The sequence below is a fragment of the Molossus molossus genome, unplaced genomic scaffold (assembly GCF_014108415.1).
Source record: "Molossus molossus isolate mMolMol1 unplaced genomic scaffold, mMolMol1.p scaffold_m16_p_16, whole genome shotgun sequence".
Classification (NCBI taxonomy): domain Eukaryota; kingdom Metazoa; phylum Chordata; class Mammalia; order Chiroptera; family Molossidae; genus Molossus; species Molossus molossus.
This window is the reverse complement of record NW_023425351.1, coordinates 47,329,280-47,350,381: the sequence shown is the minus strand read 5'-3', so window position 1 is coordinate 47,350,381 and position 21,102 is coordinate 47,329,280. Positions and strand designations below refer to the sequence as shown.

General features: G+C 41.1%; 1 protein-coding gene across 1 annotated transcript in view; it reads left to right on the top strand.

The window, feature by feature from the left end:
* DPYS (dihydropyrimidinase) overlaps nucleotides 1-21,102 on the top strand; it is a 98,559-nt gene that overhangs the window by 29,024 nt on the left and 48,433 nt on the right. Inside the window, exons 5-7 of the mRNA XM_036264151.1 lie at nucleotides 12,568-12,724; nucleotides 13,940-14,081; nucleotides 16,586-16,728. Of these exons, the coding sequence (XP_036120044.1) occupies nucleotides 12,568-12,724; nucleotides 13,940-14,081; nucleotides 16,586-16,728 (442 nt within the window). The remainder of the gene's footprint in view (nucleotides 1-12,567; nucleotides 12,725-13,939; nucleotides 14,082-16,585; nucleotides 16,729-21,102) is intronic.

Here is a 21,102-nt window from a genome sequence, read left to right as displayed (position 1 = left end):
ACTCTCCAGTTAACTTTAAAGTAGCTTCTCTGTCTCTTAGGCATCTATGTCCACTATTCCTCCCAGTACCCAAATCGGCTTAGTGCAGGGCACAGAGTAGGTCTCCACAAAATTTTTTTGAAATGAATTGATCTATTTCATAACTTGGGTATTGGTGCAACTGAAGCAATTATCCAAATAGTATTTTTTATGCCAATTATGTTATGATTTTAAGACCAAAGTTATTTTACCCCCAAATTGCCTAATTGCCTCAGTTCTTTAGTTCAATTTAATACACAGTCATCATAAAAGAAAGAGAAAGTATCCTATTTTTTATAAGAAATGGGTAGAGATATAATTTCATTCATTAGACAATACTAGTTAAGGAAGGATGAAAAACAAATAAGATGCATTTCATTCAATGGCTTTAGACCCTCCTGGGATGTGCTAATAGTTTCTATCATCTCACTTTTAGAAAACCAAATAATCAGATATAGTCTTCTAAATCATCCTGTTTGTTTGTTTGTGCACTTTTATAATATGGATTATAAAACTATCAAAATACATTTAGCATGTCTATAACTGACACTAAAATACATTTTCCCAAAATTGGTTCTTGTTAATGAAGGTTCAATGACTCTGTGCCACCCTAGTGCATTTTTAAAATGCAATCCATCACTATCTTGTGTTAAGAGTAAACTCGATTTCACACAGGAGTTAATAAGGTGTTACTACCAACCATTTCTGTTTGTCTCCTCACCCCCTTCCCCCAGACCCCTCCATAATGTAATTTCAGTTAAAGAAACACAACACTTGGAAAGAAAACACTGCAATTTTAAAGTTACAGCATTAGATTTTTGCCACCAGATGGCACTGTTGCTAACCTTATGAAATGGTTATATATTGCTGTTCTATACTTGCTTTGCTGAGTAGCATTACAACCTGTCAGTCAGGAACATAATGTCAGAATATGATTTAAGAAACAGTAAATTCAGCAGAAATGGTCGGTCTTAACCCACCAGCAAGCTACAATTTTGACAGATCTGTCAGGAAACAGTCCCTTGATCTTAGGGATTTAATTTGCTCTGGGATAGAATTCCATTAGGAGTAAAATTCTAGGGAAGGTTTTAGAATATAAATCATAGGCAGAAAAATTCAAGTATGAGCATTTAATTTTATTTTCAATTACATTAAATTAAATTAAATTAAATTAAATTTTTGAATATGTAAAAACATTTACATGGTGCACAAGTCAAAGTTATATATTAAAAATGTATTCTCAGAGAAGTAATTGTTTTTATTAATTTACTTGTAGCCGCACTGGCCGATTTGGCTCAGCGGTTAGATCATCGGCCTGCGGTCCGGAGAGACCCGGGTTCGGTTCCCGCTAAGGGCATGGACTTCGGTTGTAGTTTGTCTTCGGCCCTGGTTGGTCGTGCGGGTGGCAGCCACTCAATGTGTCCCTTTCACGTCGATGTTTCTCTCTCTCTCTCTCTCTTCCTCTCTCCCTCCCACTCTATCTGTGCAAAAAATGGAAAAACGTCCTCGGGTGAGGATAAAAAAAATAAAAAATAGTAATTTACTTGTAACCTATTTTTATAGTGTTTCTCTTGATAAAAAATAATATATGTATATTCTTACTTCTCTTTCTTTCCTACACAAAAGGTAAAATGCTATACATAGTGTGCTGTATCTTGCTTTTTTTTTCTACTCAAAACTATGTCTTAAAGGTCAGCTAATATTAGGTATGGAGGCTTTCCTCATTCTCATTCACAGGTGCAGAGTATGCCACTGCATTTGTTCAGCTAGTCCCTAATGATGGATATTTGGGTTGTTTCCAGTCTTTTAGCTGTTACAAATAGAACCACAATGATGGCCTTATGCATATGCTATTTTATATTTGTGGAAGGTGATTTAGTTTTCTATTGCTGCTCTAACAATTACCACAAACTTAGTGGCTTAACGCAACACAATTTTATTACTTGATAGTTCTAGAGGTCAGGAGTCAGGTCTCACTGGGCTAAAACCAAGGTGTCAGCAGGGCTTTGTTCCTTCTGGAAGCTCTAGGGGAATCCCTTCCCTTGCCTGTGTCAGCGTCTGGAGATGACACAAATTCCTCGGCTCTTGTCCCCTTCCCCATCTGCAAAGCCAGCAGTGGTGGGTGGAGAACACTGCATTATTCTGATTCTTCTGCCTTTCCCCTCGCCTTTGAGGAACCCTGGATTACCTTGAGCACACCTGAGTGGTCCAGGATAATCTCTCTGTCTCAGGTCCATCATTTAATCACAACCATGAAGTCCCTTTTACCTTGTAAGGTAACATATTCACAGGTTATGTGGATTAAGACAGGAACAGCTTTGAGGTGCCATTGTTCTGCCTGCCACAAAATTCTATCCTCAGGGTAGATGCCTAGAAGTGGGACAGCAGGTTCAAAGGGTAGATGCATATGTACTTTGGGGATGTTGCTAAATTTCTTTTTAAAGGGATTATAAATGTGGAATTTTTTTTTTTTGGTACGTACCCCTAGCGAGAACTGAACCCGGGACTCTCTGGTCTGCAGGCCAATGCTCCAACTGCTGAGCCAAACCAGCCAGGACTAAATGTGGACTATTTAAAATGTCACCCCAAATGTTATCGTTGAGTCAGACGTATTGTAATAGTACTTGTGAGAATACTCTAATGCACGATTGTCAAAGAGGTAGAAGATCTCTCAGAGTAAATTATGATGAGAGATTTCACACCCCTGGCACATGACTCCTGTCATATGATCAAGGCATGTGATCAAACAGGAACCGAAAGGGGGCAGGGTAGGGCTGGACATAAAGAACACCAAACCATTCACATGGTGACTGCACCAGCCATCCCAAGGGCAGACCCCAGGAGTACCAAGTGACAAGAGCTGGTAGACCATACATTTTACAGAAGATTCATTTACCGTCTGCACTCATTTATTATCTAACACAATTTCTGAACATAAAAAAGCAATGTAAATCTGTTCATTTTTATCTTGTTTAAATAAGAAACAGATTTATATTATGAATATTTCCTACCTGTAAATTCCTTTGCAGGCCATTCTATCATCTAGTGTGGTCCCTGGAATGTAGCATTGACACCCCCTGAGAGCTCACTGGAAATACACAGCTTTGAACCCCTTGAACAGCATCCCAGACCCACTGAATCAGAATATGCTAGAACCTCAGGTGATTCATATGCATATTACAGCTTCAGAGTCACTGTGCCAGTGGGCTTAAAAGATGCCAATTATTAATTGTCTCTATTGTAGTTGTGTGGAAATACAATGCTGTTAAGTTCGATTTCATTGTTGAATTGCCAACTACATACCCAAAAGATAGTAACATGAGGGTTAGTGATTATAATAACCAACACTGTTTGTTGAGTGCTTAACATGGGCTCAGCACAATTTTAATAGCTGGTCTCACTTCAGGTTTTATTACATATTATCTCAGCAGTATATTTTAATATACATTATCATTTTTAATTGTCACAACAATAATTCAAGCTAAATTTTGCCACTGTCTGTGACAGTGAAATTGAGGCTTGGGAAAGTTTGGTAAATTAAGCCCAAGATGCTTCACTAGTAAGCGCTAAACCTGGAATTCAAGCTCAAGTCCACAGCAGCCCAAAGTCCAAATTTATGGTTACTCTGCAATTTACTAAAGAAGAAACCAGTTTAGCCCTGGCTGGTTTGGCTCAGCAGTTAGAGCATTAACCCTCGGACCAATGAGTCATGGGTTCAATTCTGGTCAAGAGGTCAAGGGCACGAATCTGGGTTGTGGTTCTTCCCTGGCCCTGGTCGGGGTTGTGCAGGAGGCGACCAATTGATGTGTCTCTCTCACGTTGGTGGTTGGTGCTTCTCTCTCTCCCTCTCCCTCTCCCTCTCCCTCTCCCTCTCCCTCTCCCTCTCCCTCTCCCTCTCCCTCTCCCTCTCCCTCTCCCTCTCCCTCTCCCTCTCCCTCTCCCCCTCCCCTCCCTCTCCCTCTCCCCCTCCCTCCCTCCCACTCTATCTGAAGATAGATGGAAAAAGATCCCCAGGTGAGGATTTAAAAAGAAGAAGAAGAAGCAGCAGCCCTGGCCAGTTTGGCTCAGCAGTTAGAGCGTCAGTTCACAGACCAGAGAGTCCTGGGTTTGGTTCCCACTAAGAGCACGTACCTCAGTTGCGGTTTGTCCCTGGCCCCGGATGGGGTTGTGTGGGTGGCAACCAGTCGATGTGCCTCTCTCACATCAATGTTTCTCTCTCTCTTCCTCCCTCCCTCCCTCCCGCTCTATCGGAAGATAAATGCAAAAATGTCCTCGGGTGAGGATAAAAAAAAAAGAAGAAGAAACCAGTTTACAAAGTTGGGAAACATAAATATCAAGTTTATATTAATTGCTTTTGGGTTTTGGCCATATATTTAAATTTTTTATTTAAAACATTGTCATAAAAAAAAAAAAACACACACATGCCAGGAAGGGAAATGATCAGGAATGTATGAAATATCACCCTCAGCTCAGTCCTGCAATGACTGATTTTTAACCATATCTATCATCAAGTTTCTGGTGATAACCTCTAAAATCGAAACCATAAATTTATAAATAGTGATTCACAATCTGTGACAGCATCACTTGACTCTAAATTATGAAAAATGAGCAATTTAACTCCTGTCAATCTTACTTTTTACCTCCTGAATTTTGTTAGTAATGATTGTCACCTTCAAATGATATTAATGAAATTTGTGCTTTAGCTATTATGTTAGTGGTATCTCTTCATTCTCTATTAGGCTGACAAAGAGTTTAGAGGCCCTGCATTACCGTCTCTGCTCCTTCTGACTTCTATCAACCATACTATCTCTGTGACTGTAATTAGGTCTTCCATGCCTTGCCCACAGGTTAAATCTAAAATTTAAAACTGTTACTATCTAAGACTGTGGAAATAATCTTCTCTGTAGAAACAGTTACTGAGCAGGGAACCTCAGAGAAATGTATGTCACTAAGTTGAACTGCAAGCTTGTGTTATTTAAGTTAATTTTGGGAAAAGTAACTGCCAAGTGTCAAGGTCAAGTAGGCTTCCTCTCTTGAATGCCAATAAGATTTGAAGCACGCCTTATATCAGCTTGCTACATATTTAGGCCATTATTATCTTATAGAGGTTTTTTTTTTTTTTCCAGTTAGCTCTTTTAAAAATAGGTTCAGGAAAGAAACATGCACCTTCTTTACCATACCATGAAGATTTTCACTTCTTCATCACACCTTCTATTAATGGAATCGGCTTTTCTTGCAGAGATTCTTTGGGGGGCGGGGGGAAGAGAATCTTCGAACTTTCTGTTTTATTTATTTATTTATTTGTTTATTTTTAAGAATATTTGTTGATTTTTAGAGAGAGAGAAAGGGGAAGGGAGAAAGAAAGAAATTTATGTGAGAGCGTAACATTGATTGGCTGCCTCCTGCACCCCGCCCCCCACCAGGATTAGAGCCCCCAGCACAGGGCCCTGACCCAGAATCAACCAGATGACCAACCAACTGAACCACACTGGCCAGAGCTCTGTTTTGTTTTTTGTTTTTGTTTTTATCCTCACCTGAGGACATTTTTCCATTTTTTTGTTCAGATAGAGTGGGAGGGAGAGAGAGGAAGAGAGAGAGAGAGAGAAACATCGATGTGAAGGGACACAGGTACGTGCCCTTAGCGGGAACTGAACTGGGGTCTCTCTGTACCGCAGGCTGACGCTCCAACCGCTGAGCTAAACCGTCCAGGGATGTTTTGTTTTTTTTAATCCTCACCTGAGGATATTTTTCCATTTATCTTCAGGCAGAGTTTGAGGGAAGAAGGGGGAGAGAGAGAGAGAGAGAAAGAAACACCGATGTGAAAGAGACACATTGATTGGCTGCCTCCACATGACCCCAACCATGGCCAGAAACTGAACCACAACTGAGGTACATGCCCTTGGCTGGAATCAAACCCAAGACTCTTTAGTACACCAGTGGACGCTCTAACCCCTGAGCCGGACCAGCCAGGGCCAGGGCTCTTTTTAAATTAATTTAATTTATTTATTTTTATTTTTTTTTTCTTTATTGGTTTTAGAGAGAGAATACAGGAGAGGGAGACAGAGATGGAAACATCGATGAGAGAGAACATTGTTTGACTGCCTCCTGCGTGCCCCCCACTGGGGATTGTCCCACAACCTGGGCATGTGCCCTGACTGGGAATCAAACCAGTGACCTCTTGGTACATGGGTTGAAACTCAACCACTGAGCCACACCGGCCAGGCTCTGTTTTATTTTTGATAGTTGCTGTCCCAGCCTGCTGTAGAGATGCCCTTCTAGGATCTCCTCTCCAGCCTCCTAGGCTGGATACGCTGTTTCTTGGTTCCCGCATCTCCCCTTTTCTTGAATTACCTTGAAGATACTCCGGGAATATTTTTAGGAAGAGTGTTCAAAGGTAAATCTCCTGCTTCTTGTCTTCAAGCTTGTTTGACAACATGAATGGTCGTAGAATTCTACGTTCACAACTACTTTCTTCTGAATTACAAGGGCACCATTTTATTCACTAGTGGCATCTAGTGTTACTGATACTCAAGCAAATGCCAGTGCAATTCTTGTCTCGTCACTAACTTTATTAGCCACCTGGAAGATTTTTTTTGTATTCCTCTTCATTTAGAAGTCCAAAAATGTATAAAGACTACATTTAGCAGTAGGCTTTTAAAAAATTCACCATCGTGTTCAGAAGCCTGTTTCAATCTGAAGACTGATCTTTGATTCTGAAAATTTTTTCTTGTATTATTTCCTTCATATTAATTTTCTGTTTCTTTTCTTAGAACTCTCCTCTCGGACCTCTTGCATTAATCATCCATGTCCTTTAACTATTTTCACCTTTAAAAATCTTTATAATTTTGCTCTATATTTTAGGGAAGGATTTTATTTACTTCTGCCCTGTCGATGATCTTTTGGTTTTGTAATCATACGGCTATTTCCAAGAAAACTCTCCTGTCTCTGATCCTTCTAGATCTCTCTAAGAATACTAATGGAAATTTTAAAAAATACTTTGGTTTCCTGGCTTACCCTGGTTTTGCTGAGTCAGCTTTTCTGATTTTTAACACTGTGGCCCCTCTTTCTGTGTTTGTTTGTTTGTTTTCAGTGTCTGGTGACCCTGGGCTGCTGGTACTGACGCCTGGACAGTTTAGGTGATTGGAGTAGAGACTGTGGGGGTTCCTCAGGTGCTATGTAGGAGTATTTTCTGAGCAGGCCTGGCCCTAAACTAGAGGTCTGGGGTGAGCTTTGTGTATGTAAGTAGGGCATCACTGACTGGTGAGCTTTGATCTCAGTGTGGGGCTTCACTCGGAGGCATCAACACCGACTTAGGAAGTTCATTTTCTAGGCAGAGGTGAGGGGCACCAACCGGCCCCCTTGCTCCCAACTTTAACTCCCCTTTGCACCCCAAGAAGAATGTTTTCCATGACTCTACTCCTTTGAGTTCGGGCTGCATTCCTCTTGTGTTTGGGGAGTGATGGGGAGAAGGAGCCACACAGGGACCACTCTCTCGCCTGTGGTCGCACTGACCGAGGCTTGTTCTGCGGAAGGAGAGCGAGCCGTTTGCACGAGTGTGATGAACGGATGCTTGGGAACAGTGCTGTTCCTACGCAAGCGCTACTGTGCGGCTGAGTCACGTAGATTTAAATCTCAGGCTTCCTTTCTCCTTTCTTGTACCTGAATGTCTGAATACCCCCTTGTCTTTTAACTTCAGAGCAAGATGATTTACCTCATGCCCAGCTGCAGAGGAGTTGAACACTGATCATGTAAACACTTTGTGGAAAGTAGATGGTGTGACCTAAGGAAGCTAACAGTTTGGCTTGTATTAGTTGGCCGGGGCTGCTGGGTGCCTTAAACAACACAAATGTATTTTCTCACAATTCTGGAATCTAGAAGTTTGAGATCAAGGTGTTGGCAAGGATGGTTCTCTCTGAGAAGAAAGGATGTGTCCCAGGCCTCGGTCCTTAATTTCTACATGACTGTCTTCTTTCCGTGTCTTCAAATAGTGTCTATATCCACATTTCCTCTTTTTTTTTTTTAAATTAATTTATTTATTTTTGTTACAGATGTTTCTCTCCCCCCCCACTGATTCCCCCCTCCCCCCCTCCCCGCCCTGTCCCCAGCTTTGTTGTCCATGTCCATTGTTCATGCACACATGCATATACGTTCTGTGGTTTATCTCTCCCCACTACCTCCTCTTCTGGGAATTGTCAGTCTGTACCCCACTTCCACGTCTCTGGGACTACCCTGTTCCTCAGACTGTTATGTTCATTATATTCCACAGATAAGTGAGTCAGATGATATTTGTCTTTCTCTGTTTAGCTTGTTTTGCTTAGGATAATACTTTCCAGGTCCCTCCATGCTGAGCACACATTTCCTCTTTTTATAAGGACTCCAGTCATATTGAACTAAGACTCACACTAATGACCCTGTTTTAACATAATTACTCTGTAAAGGACCCTATCTTCAAATACAGTCACATTCTGAGATACTGGGGGCTAGGGCTTTAACATTTGAATTTTGTCAAGGGACATAATTCAGTCCAAATCATGAAGTGACCCCACAGTCCTAGGAAGATGCGAGATACTTTCAGATATATTAATTTATTTGATCCTTACAATATTGCCACACTAGAAAGACATTGTGATCCTATTTCATAGATGAGAAAAACTGAGACTAAGAGCAAGGATCACCTTGTACAAGGTCACCAACTAAAAAGTAGCAAAATCAGAATTTGAACCTAAACCTGTGTGATCTACTCTATTGTGCTACTTCTGTGTATTTTCCTTCTCAATTAGTGTCTTCCTTTGTAAATGTAATATTTTCAATCAAAACAAACCCTTCTAGCTAGAAACAATTATTTTCGTAAATGTGTTCAGCTCTGTGGTAGCCACTGTGGCCTCCCAGCACCTACACCCGAGTCTCTGTGTCTCTTGACCTGCCCTGACAGGTCCCAGGACTGGATTCAGTGCTGCTCCCAACTCCAGACAAGGTGTAAACACCCGTTCCTTCACTCTCCTCTAATTAATGGGTTGTCTGGTCAGGAGGGAGTTTAGATTGTTTTGACACGTTTCATTATTTGAGAATGTTTAGAATCTCTCAGAGGGAAGAACTCCTATAAGCAGGAGATTGCATCGTAAGTGCAGAGTCTTTTTGGTTTTAAGCCAAAAGATGGAGGAAGAAGGAGAGAACATGTATGGGGAGACCGGATACAACATACTGGGAAACTTGCTGAGATAGTGGGAGAAGATTAATGGTAAAGATGTACTATCTCCTGAGAGTTGTTGAAGCTTTCTGATTTTGAATGTAATCAGGAGGTACCAGACAGGACAGTTATAGCACTTTTCATTACCAACCTGCTAAGAGGAGTAAATGAAATCAGGAAGTGCAATTGGAAAATTGCTTAACCACATCCACAAATAGCTCATGGTTGACTTAAACATTTAAAAATACATGCTCTTAGTGTTATTTACAATAGCCAAGATTTGGAGGTAGCCCAATTGCCCATCAATAGATGAGTGGTTAAAAACACTGTGGTACATTTACACAATGGAATACTACTTGGCCACGAAAAAGAAGGAACTCTTACCCTTTGCAACAACATGGATGGACCTGGGGAGAATTGTGCTAAGTGAAATAAGCCAATCAGAAAAGGACAAATACCATATGATTTCACTTATATGTGGAATCTAATGAACAAAGTAACTAACAAACAAAATAGAAACAGACTCATAGATACATAGAACACACTGACAGCTGTTAGAGGGGAGAGGGGTTGGGAAAAAATGTGATGGGATTAAGAAAAAAAAAAAATCAGACACAGACAACAGTGCAGTGATTGCCAGAGGGAAAGGGGTGTATGGGTAGGGGGAGATGGGAGAGGGCAAAGAGGGGATAAATGGGGGCGGAATGAGACTTCACTTTGGGTGGTGAGCACACAATGCAGTGTGCAGATGATGTATTATGGAGTTGTACACTTGAAACTTGTATAGTTTTATTAACCACCATCACCCCAATAAATTCCATTTTTAAAAAAGAACAATAACAACAAAAAAGAAAACATTAAAAAAATACACCGTCTTTACCAAGAATTGAAAAATGACACTTTTCCTAGTAGCATCACACATATGCATGATATGCTAGCAGAGTACCAAGACTCTAATTCTGGTGTACCACTTACCACTCCTGTGTTTGGGGCAGTTTAGGTAGTCTCATTGAATGTCAGTTTATTGCCAAACCAGCATGAGGGCTACCGTGTAGGGCAAATGAGATATATGACCTTCAAACTATATTTGCAAACTATAGAGTGCTCTCCATATATCAGCTATCTTTATTACGACTTTATTTTTAGCTCAAATCTAACACAACCCACGATTATGCTGAATTGTCTGGTTGGACTCTACAATGTATGGCTTATCCAGCCCCTTGTTTCCTGCCCTCTGTACTTCTTGCATGCTGTTTAGTCCCTCGAAAATGTCCAGAACCGTTGTAAAATAGGGGAAGAGCGGCTAAGGATTTTCACGCTTTCAGTTTTCAGTTTTTTATATTTACAGTTGCTTAATGGAGAGACAGTTGAAAATAGCCCAGCTAACAAAGAGCTTGCTGTATATACCAAAAAGCAGCTGTCACATTTTAAAGGAGCTAAGCCCTTCCGAGGAAATTACCTGTTATCTGGTTTCGAAACAGTCCTGGCAGATTCCTGGTAGAAGCTGCCACTTTTAATATTTCCTGAGCACTATTAAAATTGTAGAACTTTTGGAACAGTATTCCCACATCACCTTGATGGGCCGAATGATTGAATAGAACATGTGATAAGGACCTTTTCTCTATGATGAAGCACCATGGAAACTCCTGAGTTGGCAACTTGTCAAGTGATTGCTGATCAAGTCTCTAAGTTTCTCATTGTCTACGCATCTGTAGAAAGTTCTCTTGGAACAGAAAGGTCTCCTCATAACTGCACATAAAATGCTGCGCCCATCCCATTATCTCTCCAGCAAATAACACGTTGCCTCTTAGTTTAGATTTAAAATGATTGCTTGTTTTACACACCACAAAAAGATATTAATGGTATTTCACCTTTTCCAGAACTAGAACAGTGACAAACAGGAGGGGGATGGGATTCACCTAGTGTGTGTGTATCATAAAGCAAAGGATCTTAGCAGTGGCTAAGTCCTTTGGGGGGGGGGGCGGGTAACTTTTATTGATCACCGTCTGATACTTGGTTCCTTCAGAAGCAAAGTTTGTTAGGCTTCAATGAGCCTTGCTTTCCTGGTTTTCCAAATTCCTAGGCTAGCTAGAGGACAGTGGCTGGTCTGAGGGAGAAATGATCTGTGAGATGATAGGGTGCTACATTCCAATTTGATAGGACGCAGGCAGCTGGTGGCCATCCACTGTCAGTACTCCCTGAGGAAATCAGTTAATTTCAGTTATATATCAGGATGTTAACCAAAATCTGGCATCTGATTAACCAGAGTGAACTAATTTGGTATGCCAACATCTCTTTACTATGCACTCTCCTTTATGACTCCTTGGATATGATCAGGTGGATGCCAGGGAGGCTATTATTCTGACAAATGCTAATCAGAGATAGGATTCTGATTTTAAATTCAAATTCACTTGCACTATTAACTTTTCTAACATTGTGTGAGCCTTTGATGGCCTCATTTGCATGATTTTTAAAATATGCATTTCTGGCTACAATTTTATCTGAGCGTTCTTTTACTTAATATGTTTTTAGAGGATGCTTTTTTTTTCTCTTAAGGGTGTATAAGATTATCAATCTATTTGCAGCAAAGATACACTGAGGTTGAACTCCATATGACCATATGATAATTGTCATCAGGGTAGTAGCACAGACGTTAGGACCACTGGAGTCAAAATGCCTGGACTCAAATCCTACCTCCTGCACTCCGTCTATATCACATGCATGTAATGTAACTGTAGAGAAGTTATTTAACCCCATCAACCCTGTCTTCATCTTTTAATGGAGATAGTAGCATTTCCTATATAGGGTGTTGAGAAGATTTCATTAGAATAGCAGATATACCAACTAGCTTTACTAGGTTATAGTGCAGTAATAAATGAATCCAAAATATTATTGGCTTACAACTACAGAGTTCATTTCTCATTCATACTCATGTCCATCAAGGGTTGGCTCTACCTCTGCTCTATATCCTATTCAGTCTGAGACACGACTGAAGGAGCAGCCCCTGCTGGTCTCACGACAGAGGGAAAATGGGGATGGCAGAACACATTGTGGATATAACAACTCCTGCCTGGAAGCAGCACATGTCACTTCCATCCATATTTAATGGACCAAAGTAAACCATGTGGCCAAGTCTGATATCAGTGAGTGGGTATAGTCATCTACCATAACATGCAATGCATACTGATTGGAACATAGTAAATGCTCAATAAAAAGTAGTTTTTATTTTAAATCCTGCTCACTAAGGGTTTAGGATTCATGTTATCCTTTACTAAGATAAAAGAGACTCATATTTATGTGTTTGTCATATGATTCTTCTAAGAACAAATTAAGGTGCTGAATACTTCCTTTTAACTTTCCAGGGAAGGTGGTCTATGGAGAACCCATAGCAGCAAGTCTGGGCACAGATGGCACTCACTACTGGAATAAAGACTGGCACCATGCAGCCCACCATGTTATGGGACCACCTTTGAGACCAGACCCTTCAACTCCTGACTACCTCATGAATCTATTGGCTAAGTAATCATTTAGCACATGATTGTGAACTGTTTTGCCAAAATAAGGTGTTTTACAAGACTCAGGTTTGAATGTAGGAGATCTTTTTTACCATCTGCACCTTCCACTGACTTCCTAGTATTCTGTTCTACTTGATCTGAGAGGCTCTGGGGACTGTCCCTTACCTGGAGACCAAAAAGCATTGGCTTAATTATGTTATGAAGTAGTGTCAAAATCTCTCCTGGATACAGAAAAATCAGATCGTTTTTACAGAAATTTTACTCTTTTCTGATTTTTTCCATGTCTTTTCTATCTCTTATCGCCTGGAGCCAGGTCTCTTTATTATGTTTTATTTTTATCATTCAGAATACTCATGAATTTTTTTCTAGGCTGATATAAACTGGGAGCCAGGCATACCTGTTGTATGGGTACAATAGGTTACAATTGAGGGCAGAACCATTGTAGGGGTGGAAAGGCAAAATCCTGCCCTTGAGTAGTGATCCCCATGGAAGGCCAGCCAAACTATTTTTAGAGACACCACTTTCTAGGACATTATGATCTTTTCTTTTTGAGAATTACACCATTCATGGGCATCCGGACTCTCCCCATCCACAGATTCTCATATCCCAGTCAACAAAGAGCCTTTTGCAACAAACCATATAAGAGTTCACTTCCCTTTCCTTTCTGCCTCCTGCCTCCTTGACACTTCTACATCCCCAAGATTATTCGGAAGTCAAAGCAGGATTCCTGTCGCTGGGGACATCAATATCATCAGCTAATGTCCTATCTCTGCTCATCACAACGTCCCCATTAGGCCAGGGGCCGCCCTAGAGGACCTGCCTCTGTTCCTGTGGATCACCATGGTACATCTTTGTGTAGTACTCTGCTCACAAGGAGTTTTACTTGCATTGTTGCCAATGATTCTGAAATAAGTGTCATCAAGTACATATAACTATCAATTTCTAGATGAGAAACTGAGCAGTGGACAAGCTTGTAATCACAGAACCCATAAGTGATGGAACAGCCTAGAACGTGTCACCATGCGTCTTGCCGGGGTGTTCTCCAGTCGTGCCTCCTAGGAGGAGAGTGTCCGTGAGGAAGCTGCTCTTTCCCACTGCAGTTTTCGGACACTCAGCTGAGAAGGGAGGCAGGAAGTTAGGGAAGGTTATGGTGGTTTCCTCTTGACCTGTTCTACCTACTGACCCCCATCATTCAGGTAGGTGTGTTTATCCTTTACAGTGGTGATCTAACCACAACAGGGACTGACAACTGCACTTTCAACACCTGCCAGAAAGCTCTTGGGAAGGATGATTTTACCAAGATTCCCAACGGTGTGAATGGTGTTGAGGACCGGATGTCAGTGATATGGGAAAAAGGCGTGGTGAGTTGTGCAAGATCTGGCCTGTTTTGCCTACTCGTTTGGCCAGGATCCTGTTTTTTCAGGACTTGTGTGCTGTAACCTTCCCAGAGAAGCTATTGTACTTCTTGTTTTACTATATGGAGATTAGGAGGCTACACCACCATCACCCTGTGCCCCCGCATAATAGTAAGACATGATTTCCTTCTCTGTGAGGTTTGTCGAGAGGATGCGTTGCACCATTTGCACACATTAGGAGATGAATTTAGATTGAGTGCTGGTGTAGATTCTTGAAGTCTTTGAAATGTAGCCTTTCTACTTGATTTCTCACGTTCTTGAATCCCAGCTCATGTGTCACCGATATAAATTCTTGGAATGATCAAAATTACAGTGAAGAATTTTTATTATGTTTATAATTCCTTTTTATGAAATATTTGTAGATGTCTCTTTTTAAGAACCCCTGGATGTTGTATTTTAAAAACAGCTGTGTGAGGGCACATAAATAATAATTTAAAGTCTAGAAAAAGATTTTTTAAAATTCCCATGAGTTAAAATTTGTCCCTGAGGATGGAGAAGAATCAAACGGCTACATGTTCACATGTTGACCTGCCTAGCCAGTTGGATGTGCAGTTGTAAAGGTCAGCAGGGGACACCTGCCTGGTCAGACCTGGGTCCCCATTTTCGTGCCGTTCTCACCCTTCTGCTAGAGGCCCTCCCTTAGATGATGCATTATTCACGTCTCATTCCTCAGAATCCCTACCGGCACCACTCACTTCTACCTCTAATCAGCTACCAGATCTTGTCAATGTTATTTCCATCGTCACGTCTGCCACCCTCGCTAGAGGCCCATCTGTTGTTTGGACTGTTGCAGTAGTCCCCACAGCTGGTGTTCATGCCTCCAGCCTTGCTTGCTACAATCTATTCCATACTGTACCCCAGGACCAGAGTGGCCTTTCATCAACGAAGGTCTGTTCATGCTACTTTCCTCTCTAAAACCCTTTCTTTTTCTCCATTACTTATAGGATGCTATTTGAATAATTAATATACCTGTAAGGATCTTTAAAACAACTCGATAGCCTTGTCTTTCAGCACATCCTCTTCACCCCCACCCTTATTCTATGCCCTGACTGTAACCATCCCGGATGACTTCTCTTCTGGTTTTTTTTCTTAGGTTTTCTTGATAACAGTCCAACCTTTCTCTTAGAACTTATGTTATTACAATGAGTATCTTTATTATAGCAGGTTTTTATAATCTATTACATTTCCCAAGTGTATGAGTGGCTTTAAAGTGATTGAATATTTCTTAGTATTATATAAGGAACAATGTTATTTTCTGAAACATTAAGATGATTTACTTGCCCTGGCCAGTTTGGCTCAGTGGTTAGAGCATCGGCCTGCGGTCCAGAGAGACCTGGGTTCAGTTCCCGCTAAGGGCACGTACCTCGGTTGCAGTTTGTCCCCGACCCTGGTTGGGTCGTGTGGGTGGCAGTCACTCAATGTGTCCCTTTTGTCAATGTTTTTCTCTCTCTCTCTCCCACCCACTCTATCTGAACAAAATATCGAAGAATGTCCTTGGGTGAGGATGAAAAAAAAAAGATGATTTACTTATGGGAATATTACTTTCAGGATATAATTCTTAATTTTTATTTTTTAAATTGATTTCAGAGAGAGGAAGGGAGAGGGAGAGAGACAGAAACATCAATGAGAGAGAAACATCAGCTGCCTCCTGCACGTCCCCTAATGGGGATCAAGCCTACAACCTGGGCGTGTGCTCTGACTGGGAATTGAACTGGCGACCTCCTGGTGCATGGGACAGCGCTCAACCAACTGAGCCAGCCCAGCTGGGTTTAAGTTTTTTTGAGACAGGGAATCTTTGATAATGAAATAAACCTTAAGGATGCTTTTACTTTATAAATGTATATAGAGATAAACTCTCAACATTAAAAAAATTAATTTTAATGGGATCACAGCCCTCTATGTCCACTTAAAAATCTTTTGAATTATACTGTCCATAATTGTTGGCTCATGTAAAATTAATTGCACAAAATTGAAACTCTTGAGCTGATTCTTGCTCTTTCAAAAAGTATTGTCACCCAATTTAAAAGTCTGTCTTACCCTAACTCTATAATATCCCATCTAATATCTGCATGATCACTCATATATCTTTGGTCCACAATAATTAAGCCAGATTATAAATGTAGTAGGTGGTGGTGGTAAACATGAAACGAGAATTAGAAATACCACTGCTAACATTTAGCTGTTGTCTATTTGATTCTGAGAAGGATGGAAAAAAAATAATGGAAATATATATTTTTAAGCTGATGTATTTTTGAAAAGTTATCTTTGGGCTCCCATATGTTACCCCCTCATCCCCACTTATATCATTATGAGATGTGTTTAGCTCCACAATATAAGAAATTAAATGCAATTCTACTTGGTTCTGAGGGATACAAGTTTTATACTTTGGTTGATAGGCAATTTTAAAATATTGGTCATTAGACCAAATGCATTTTTTCCTGGTTTTGCAGCACAGTGGTAAAATGGACGAAAACCGATTTGTGGCAGTTACCAGCACAAATGCAGCTAAAATCTTTAATCTCTATCCAAGAAAAGGAAGAATAGCTGTAGGATCAGATGCTGACATTGTGATTTGGGACCCAAAAGCCACGAGGTGAGTCTAAGTTCTTACATTCCTTAGATTCACGGTGCAGAAAAAGTACTAACTTGCAAAGAAATTATTCATTGACCTCAATCAGCAATTTCTTCTTGGGTGATTTATTTGGTCATGCTCAGGTATTTTGAGCCTGTGCACAAGATAAAGGTTTTGGTGTACAAATATCCTTTTGTTTTTCTTGGCATAGAGGATGCAAAAGTTGTGTTGCTTATGATTCCCTGGAAATGTATATGTGTATACAACCAATATGAATTTACCACTTTAGTGCTTGGCAAACACCCGAATTCACACAGAGGAAAGGTACAGAGCAACAAAGAAAATAAAAAGCTTAGTTTGAAAGGGATGAATTGAAAACTCAAAATAATTACAGCCTTTTTAAAAGCTTTCAGACAGAAAAATTCCAGCACAAAGGATGTCGCTTTTAGTTAGCCAAATTTTCCAGTTGAGTTCATCCTGAGCCTCTCGTTCCCAGTAGACTCCAGCTTTTTGTTTCCAATTTCCATAATTCTATGTTAATATTGCAGGTCTGGCAAATTCCAAGTCGGGAGAGCATTCAGGAGCAGCTGAAGCTCTGTTCATTTCTTTTATAGGGTGTTAGCACAGACAACACCTGCATCCTGATTTGTGTCTTTTATGAACTTGACAGTTGTGATGGAGAAAACTCCAAATGCTTTAACACGTTGTGTGTGTGCGTGCACGCATGCCTGTATAACAGGCATAGCATAGGACCTTTTGCCTTCATTGTATAGGCATTGTTTTCAAAGTCTATTAGGCTTTTTCATTGTTGTAAGCAAAAGTCTACAGTTTCTTGGGGGTGATAGTGTCACAAAGACCTGCTTTCGATTGAAGTGCTCCTGGGTACCCTCTGGGGAAAAGACCATTTGAGAAGCACTAGACTACCATTGCTATGAGCCCAAAGATTCCCTTAGAAAATACTTGTGTTTTTGAGCTTGACACTCTCTGTTCTCCTTTGAGCACGTGTCCCAACTGAGAGACCAGTTCCTAGCTGGCAGTCCTTGGTCATTGCAAGTAGCCTTTAGTGAATGCAGTAAATGGTGGTTTGAGCGTCTTATTTACATAAGATACCAACAAGGCCCAACGCAGGGTCTCTGTTATTATGTTAACAAACCACTGCCCGTTTAAGGATGAAATATCTGGTGATCAAATGATCTCAGTCCCTCTCCCTGCATAAGAACTAGCAAGTCGACCCTGGCCGGTATGGCTCGCTAGTGGTAAGAGCAACGCCTGCAGACCAAAGAGTCCTGGGTTCAATTCTGGCCAAGGGCACGTACCTCAGTTGCGGTTCATCCTTGGCCCTGGTTGGGGTTGTGCGGGTGGCAACCAGTCGATGTGTCTCTCTCACATCGATGTTTCTCTCTCTCTCTCTTCCTCCCTTTTCCTCCAGCTCTATCTGAAGATTAATGTAAAAATGTCCTCGGGTGAGGATTAAGAAAGAAAGAAATGGCAAGTCAAACAAAATGCAGGCAGCTTCTCTTCAAGGCTAGGAAAATTGTCCTTGGGAAGACAGTGAATGAATGTTGCTGGGACTTGGTGGGTCTGTGGATGAAATGAGCAGCATGCTGTGTCTAGAAAGCTCCTGATGTTCTCACTGTCGCTTTACCAGGGCTATGGTACACCGCAGGGGCCTGCCCAGGTCATTTCTGCTGCAGTTCAGGCAATTTAGGCTTCCCCAAGTGCTGGGGCCAGATAGGTCTTTTGAAATAACTAGTGGCATAAGGAGCTCATGAGACTTAATCAGAAAACCTAGAAAAAAGTAAAAGGGAGAAAACTATCATGTGGAAGAAAGATTTGTGGAAAAGGGTGTTTTTGAAGCACAGCATCTGGGAGAGTCACAATAATGATCATCATTGGTAATAATTTGCACGTGGGAAGCTGCCGTGGTCTTGAAAATGCTCTGGTATCTACACTGTGATGTAACAGGAAGACGAACACGATCACCTTATGGCCATGAGAAAGCTTGTAGCACAGCAGGGTCTGTGACAGGCTTGCGATGAGAGCCCTGATCCGGTGTCTTTGACTTTGCAAACCTGTATGCTTTTCATGACATTCGGTGCCATGCTGTCCCTGCCATCAAAGCAGAGCACTTCACAGCGGACTTGAGCATTCAGAGTCCATTTTTCCTTTCAATCAAGCAGTCCAGTAACCAAAAGCTTTTTTTGGATTTGATTCTATTCTTTATTATTCCATTTCAAAGGTAAGGGAGAAATAAAAATACCCTATTGAGGGATGTGACTATCCAGTCTAATTGTTGATGTGGAGGGCCACTGGAGGCCACTCCCCATGGTCCTTCAGCCCTACACCTGCGTACCTCCAGGGACCCCGCCTTGAGATCTTTTTGGCTGTTTTAGTTTCTGAGGAGGACACCCGCTCAAAGGTAAAGCATTGTCTTCCCTAGACAACCGGACAAAGAGAAATGACCTGGACCTAAGGTTATGTATAATTCACTTACTTTATTTACCATGCATATTGTTGCTTGAAGGATATTTATAGGCAGTGATTATGTCTCCTTGAGTCATGTTTTTCGACGATATAAATTTAGACCACTTTCTCACAAGTGTTCGGTACGGGTTTCTGTAACATTGTTTGTCCTTCCTTTCCTGCTCAGTTGTTTCTGAAAAGCACATAATGATCCAAATGTTCCGTTTTTTTTTTTTTTTTTTTGAAGGTCTATATATTACCTGCTTTAGTTCCCCCATTTCTAGTCTAAGAATAACTAACTTAAGGTCAAACTAAAAAGCTTTTGTGCTTTTAAGTTTCTTTCTAGCTCTTTGATCAGTTCTTTAATATTTCTTATGCAATACCTGTCCTTATAACAGTCATGAGAACAGAAGACTACTGTAAATGTTTACATGTTCATATATGTGTGTTTTGGGGTAATGATCCATATTGGCATTTGATTATCAGCACGAAGTCTTCCTCTGCGTGTGCCTGTCGTGTTCATCTGGGCACACGGTGAAAACCAGCACAACCTGACAACCAGACGTGTGCTGTGGTCCCAGCTCCCTCAGTGCCAGGGGGTGACGAGGGGAGACCTACGCAGGTCACTGAAGGTCTCTCATCTGTAAAATTAGATGATTAATAATTGTTATGTCTACTTTGTGTTTTCCTTAGAATTCCATGAGATAATATGTGTGAAAATGCTTTGTAAGCTAAGAAAGGGTTACACAAAGACAAGAAATGGATTCCTACGGCTCCTCTCTGTTTACCTAGTTTGACTGGGGTCATCCTTTGCAGAGCACATGATCGTTTCTAGGTGTTCTCAGCTCGCTTTGCCTGCGGTTACCAGGGAGGCAGATAAACTGTAGGGCTGTATTCTCTGACCCTGGGATTCTTTTAAAACACTGGAAATTTTTTCATTTTTCTTTTCCTTTTTTAACCTTTTTATTTTTGAAAAAAATGAAGACGTATTTTTACTTCACAGGGTGTATTTAAATTATTTAGCCCCCTTTGTATTTCTTTGAATTATTCCATTTCTTGCTTCTCCAACCCTTTACGAATTTTCCCTAAGCTACCATCAGAATTTTTTTCACTATCATTCTTCATCTTTTTCAGTGTGAAAATTGCAGAATGCAGGAAACGAGAGAGTAGGGGCAGTTAAAGAGGAAGCTTCATAGAATCAGGAATCTGAAAGAATAATATATTGCATTCAAATATTCTTTCAGATCCATTATTCTATGAAAGCGTGTTTATGGAGGTTCATATTAAAAGAGAGAATTTTGTGGAACGGTATGCTAATTCCTTATCTAGGTCGACCATAGCACCAACCTCGACTCTTGGTTGTTATGAGAACGTTGCTCATCGGTGCTGGCTGTGCTGATCTCACCCAGGACTTTCTGATGCACAAGCATCTTTCGCCTTCTCTAGCTGTGCACATGTGGCCCTCAGGGTCCACTGCCCTGGCCACTACCCACCGCGTCACAGTCCGCCTCCTCACACCTTGCAGACCGAGGGCTACTGACTGCCACACACCACTTGCAGCACTGTACCACAGCCCTTGCTCACTGTGCTTCTCTCTCATGAACATTCTTCCCATTAAAAATAAATAAATAAGTGTTTTATTTCAGAACAGTTTTAGAATCCCAGAAAAGAACGATAGAACAGAGTTCCCATGTACCCACACTCGGTTTCCATTAGCATCTCCTATTCCTAGGGTGCATTACCATTGATGGACCCATGTTGCTACGTTACTATTAACTAGAGCCCATCCTTTATTGACATTTCTTTAGTTTTTGCCTAATATTCCTTTCCCATTTCAGGCTCCCATCTAGGATGCCACAGGCCATGGAGTCATCATGTCCCCTTTAGGCTCTCATGGTCTGTGGCAGTTTCTCTGACTGTTTTTGGTTTTGA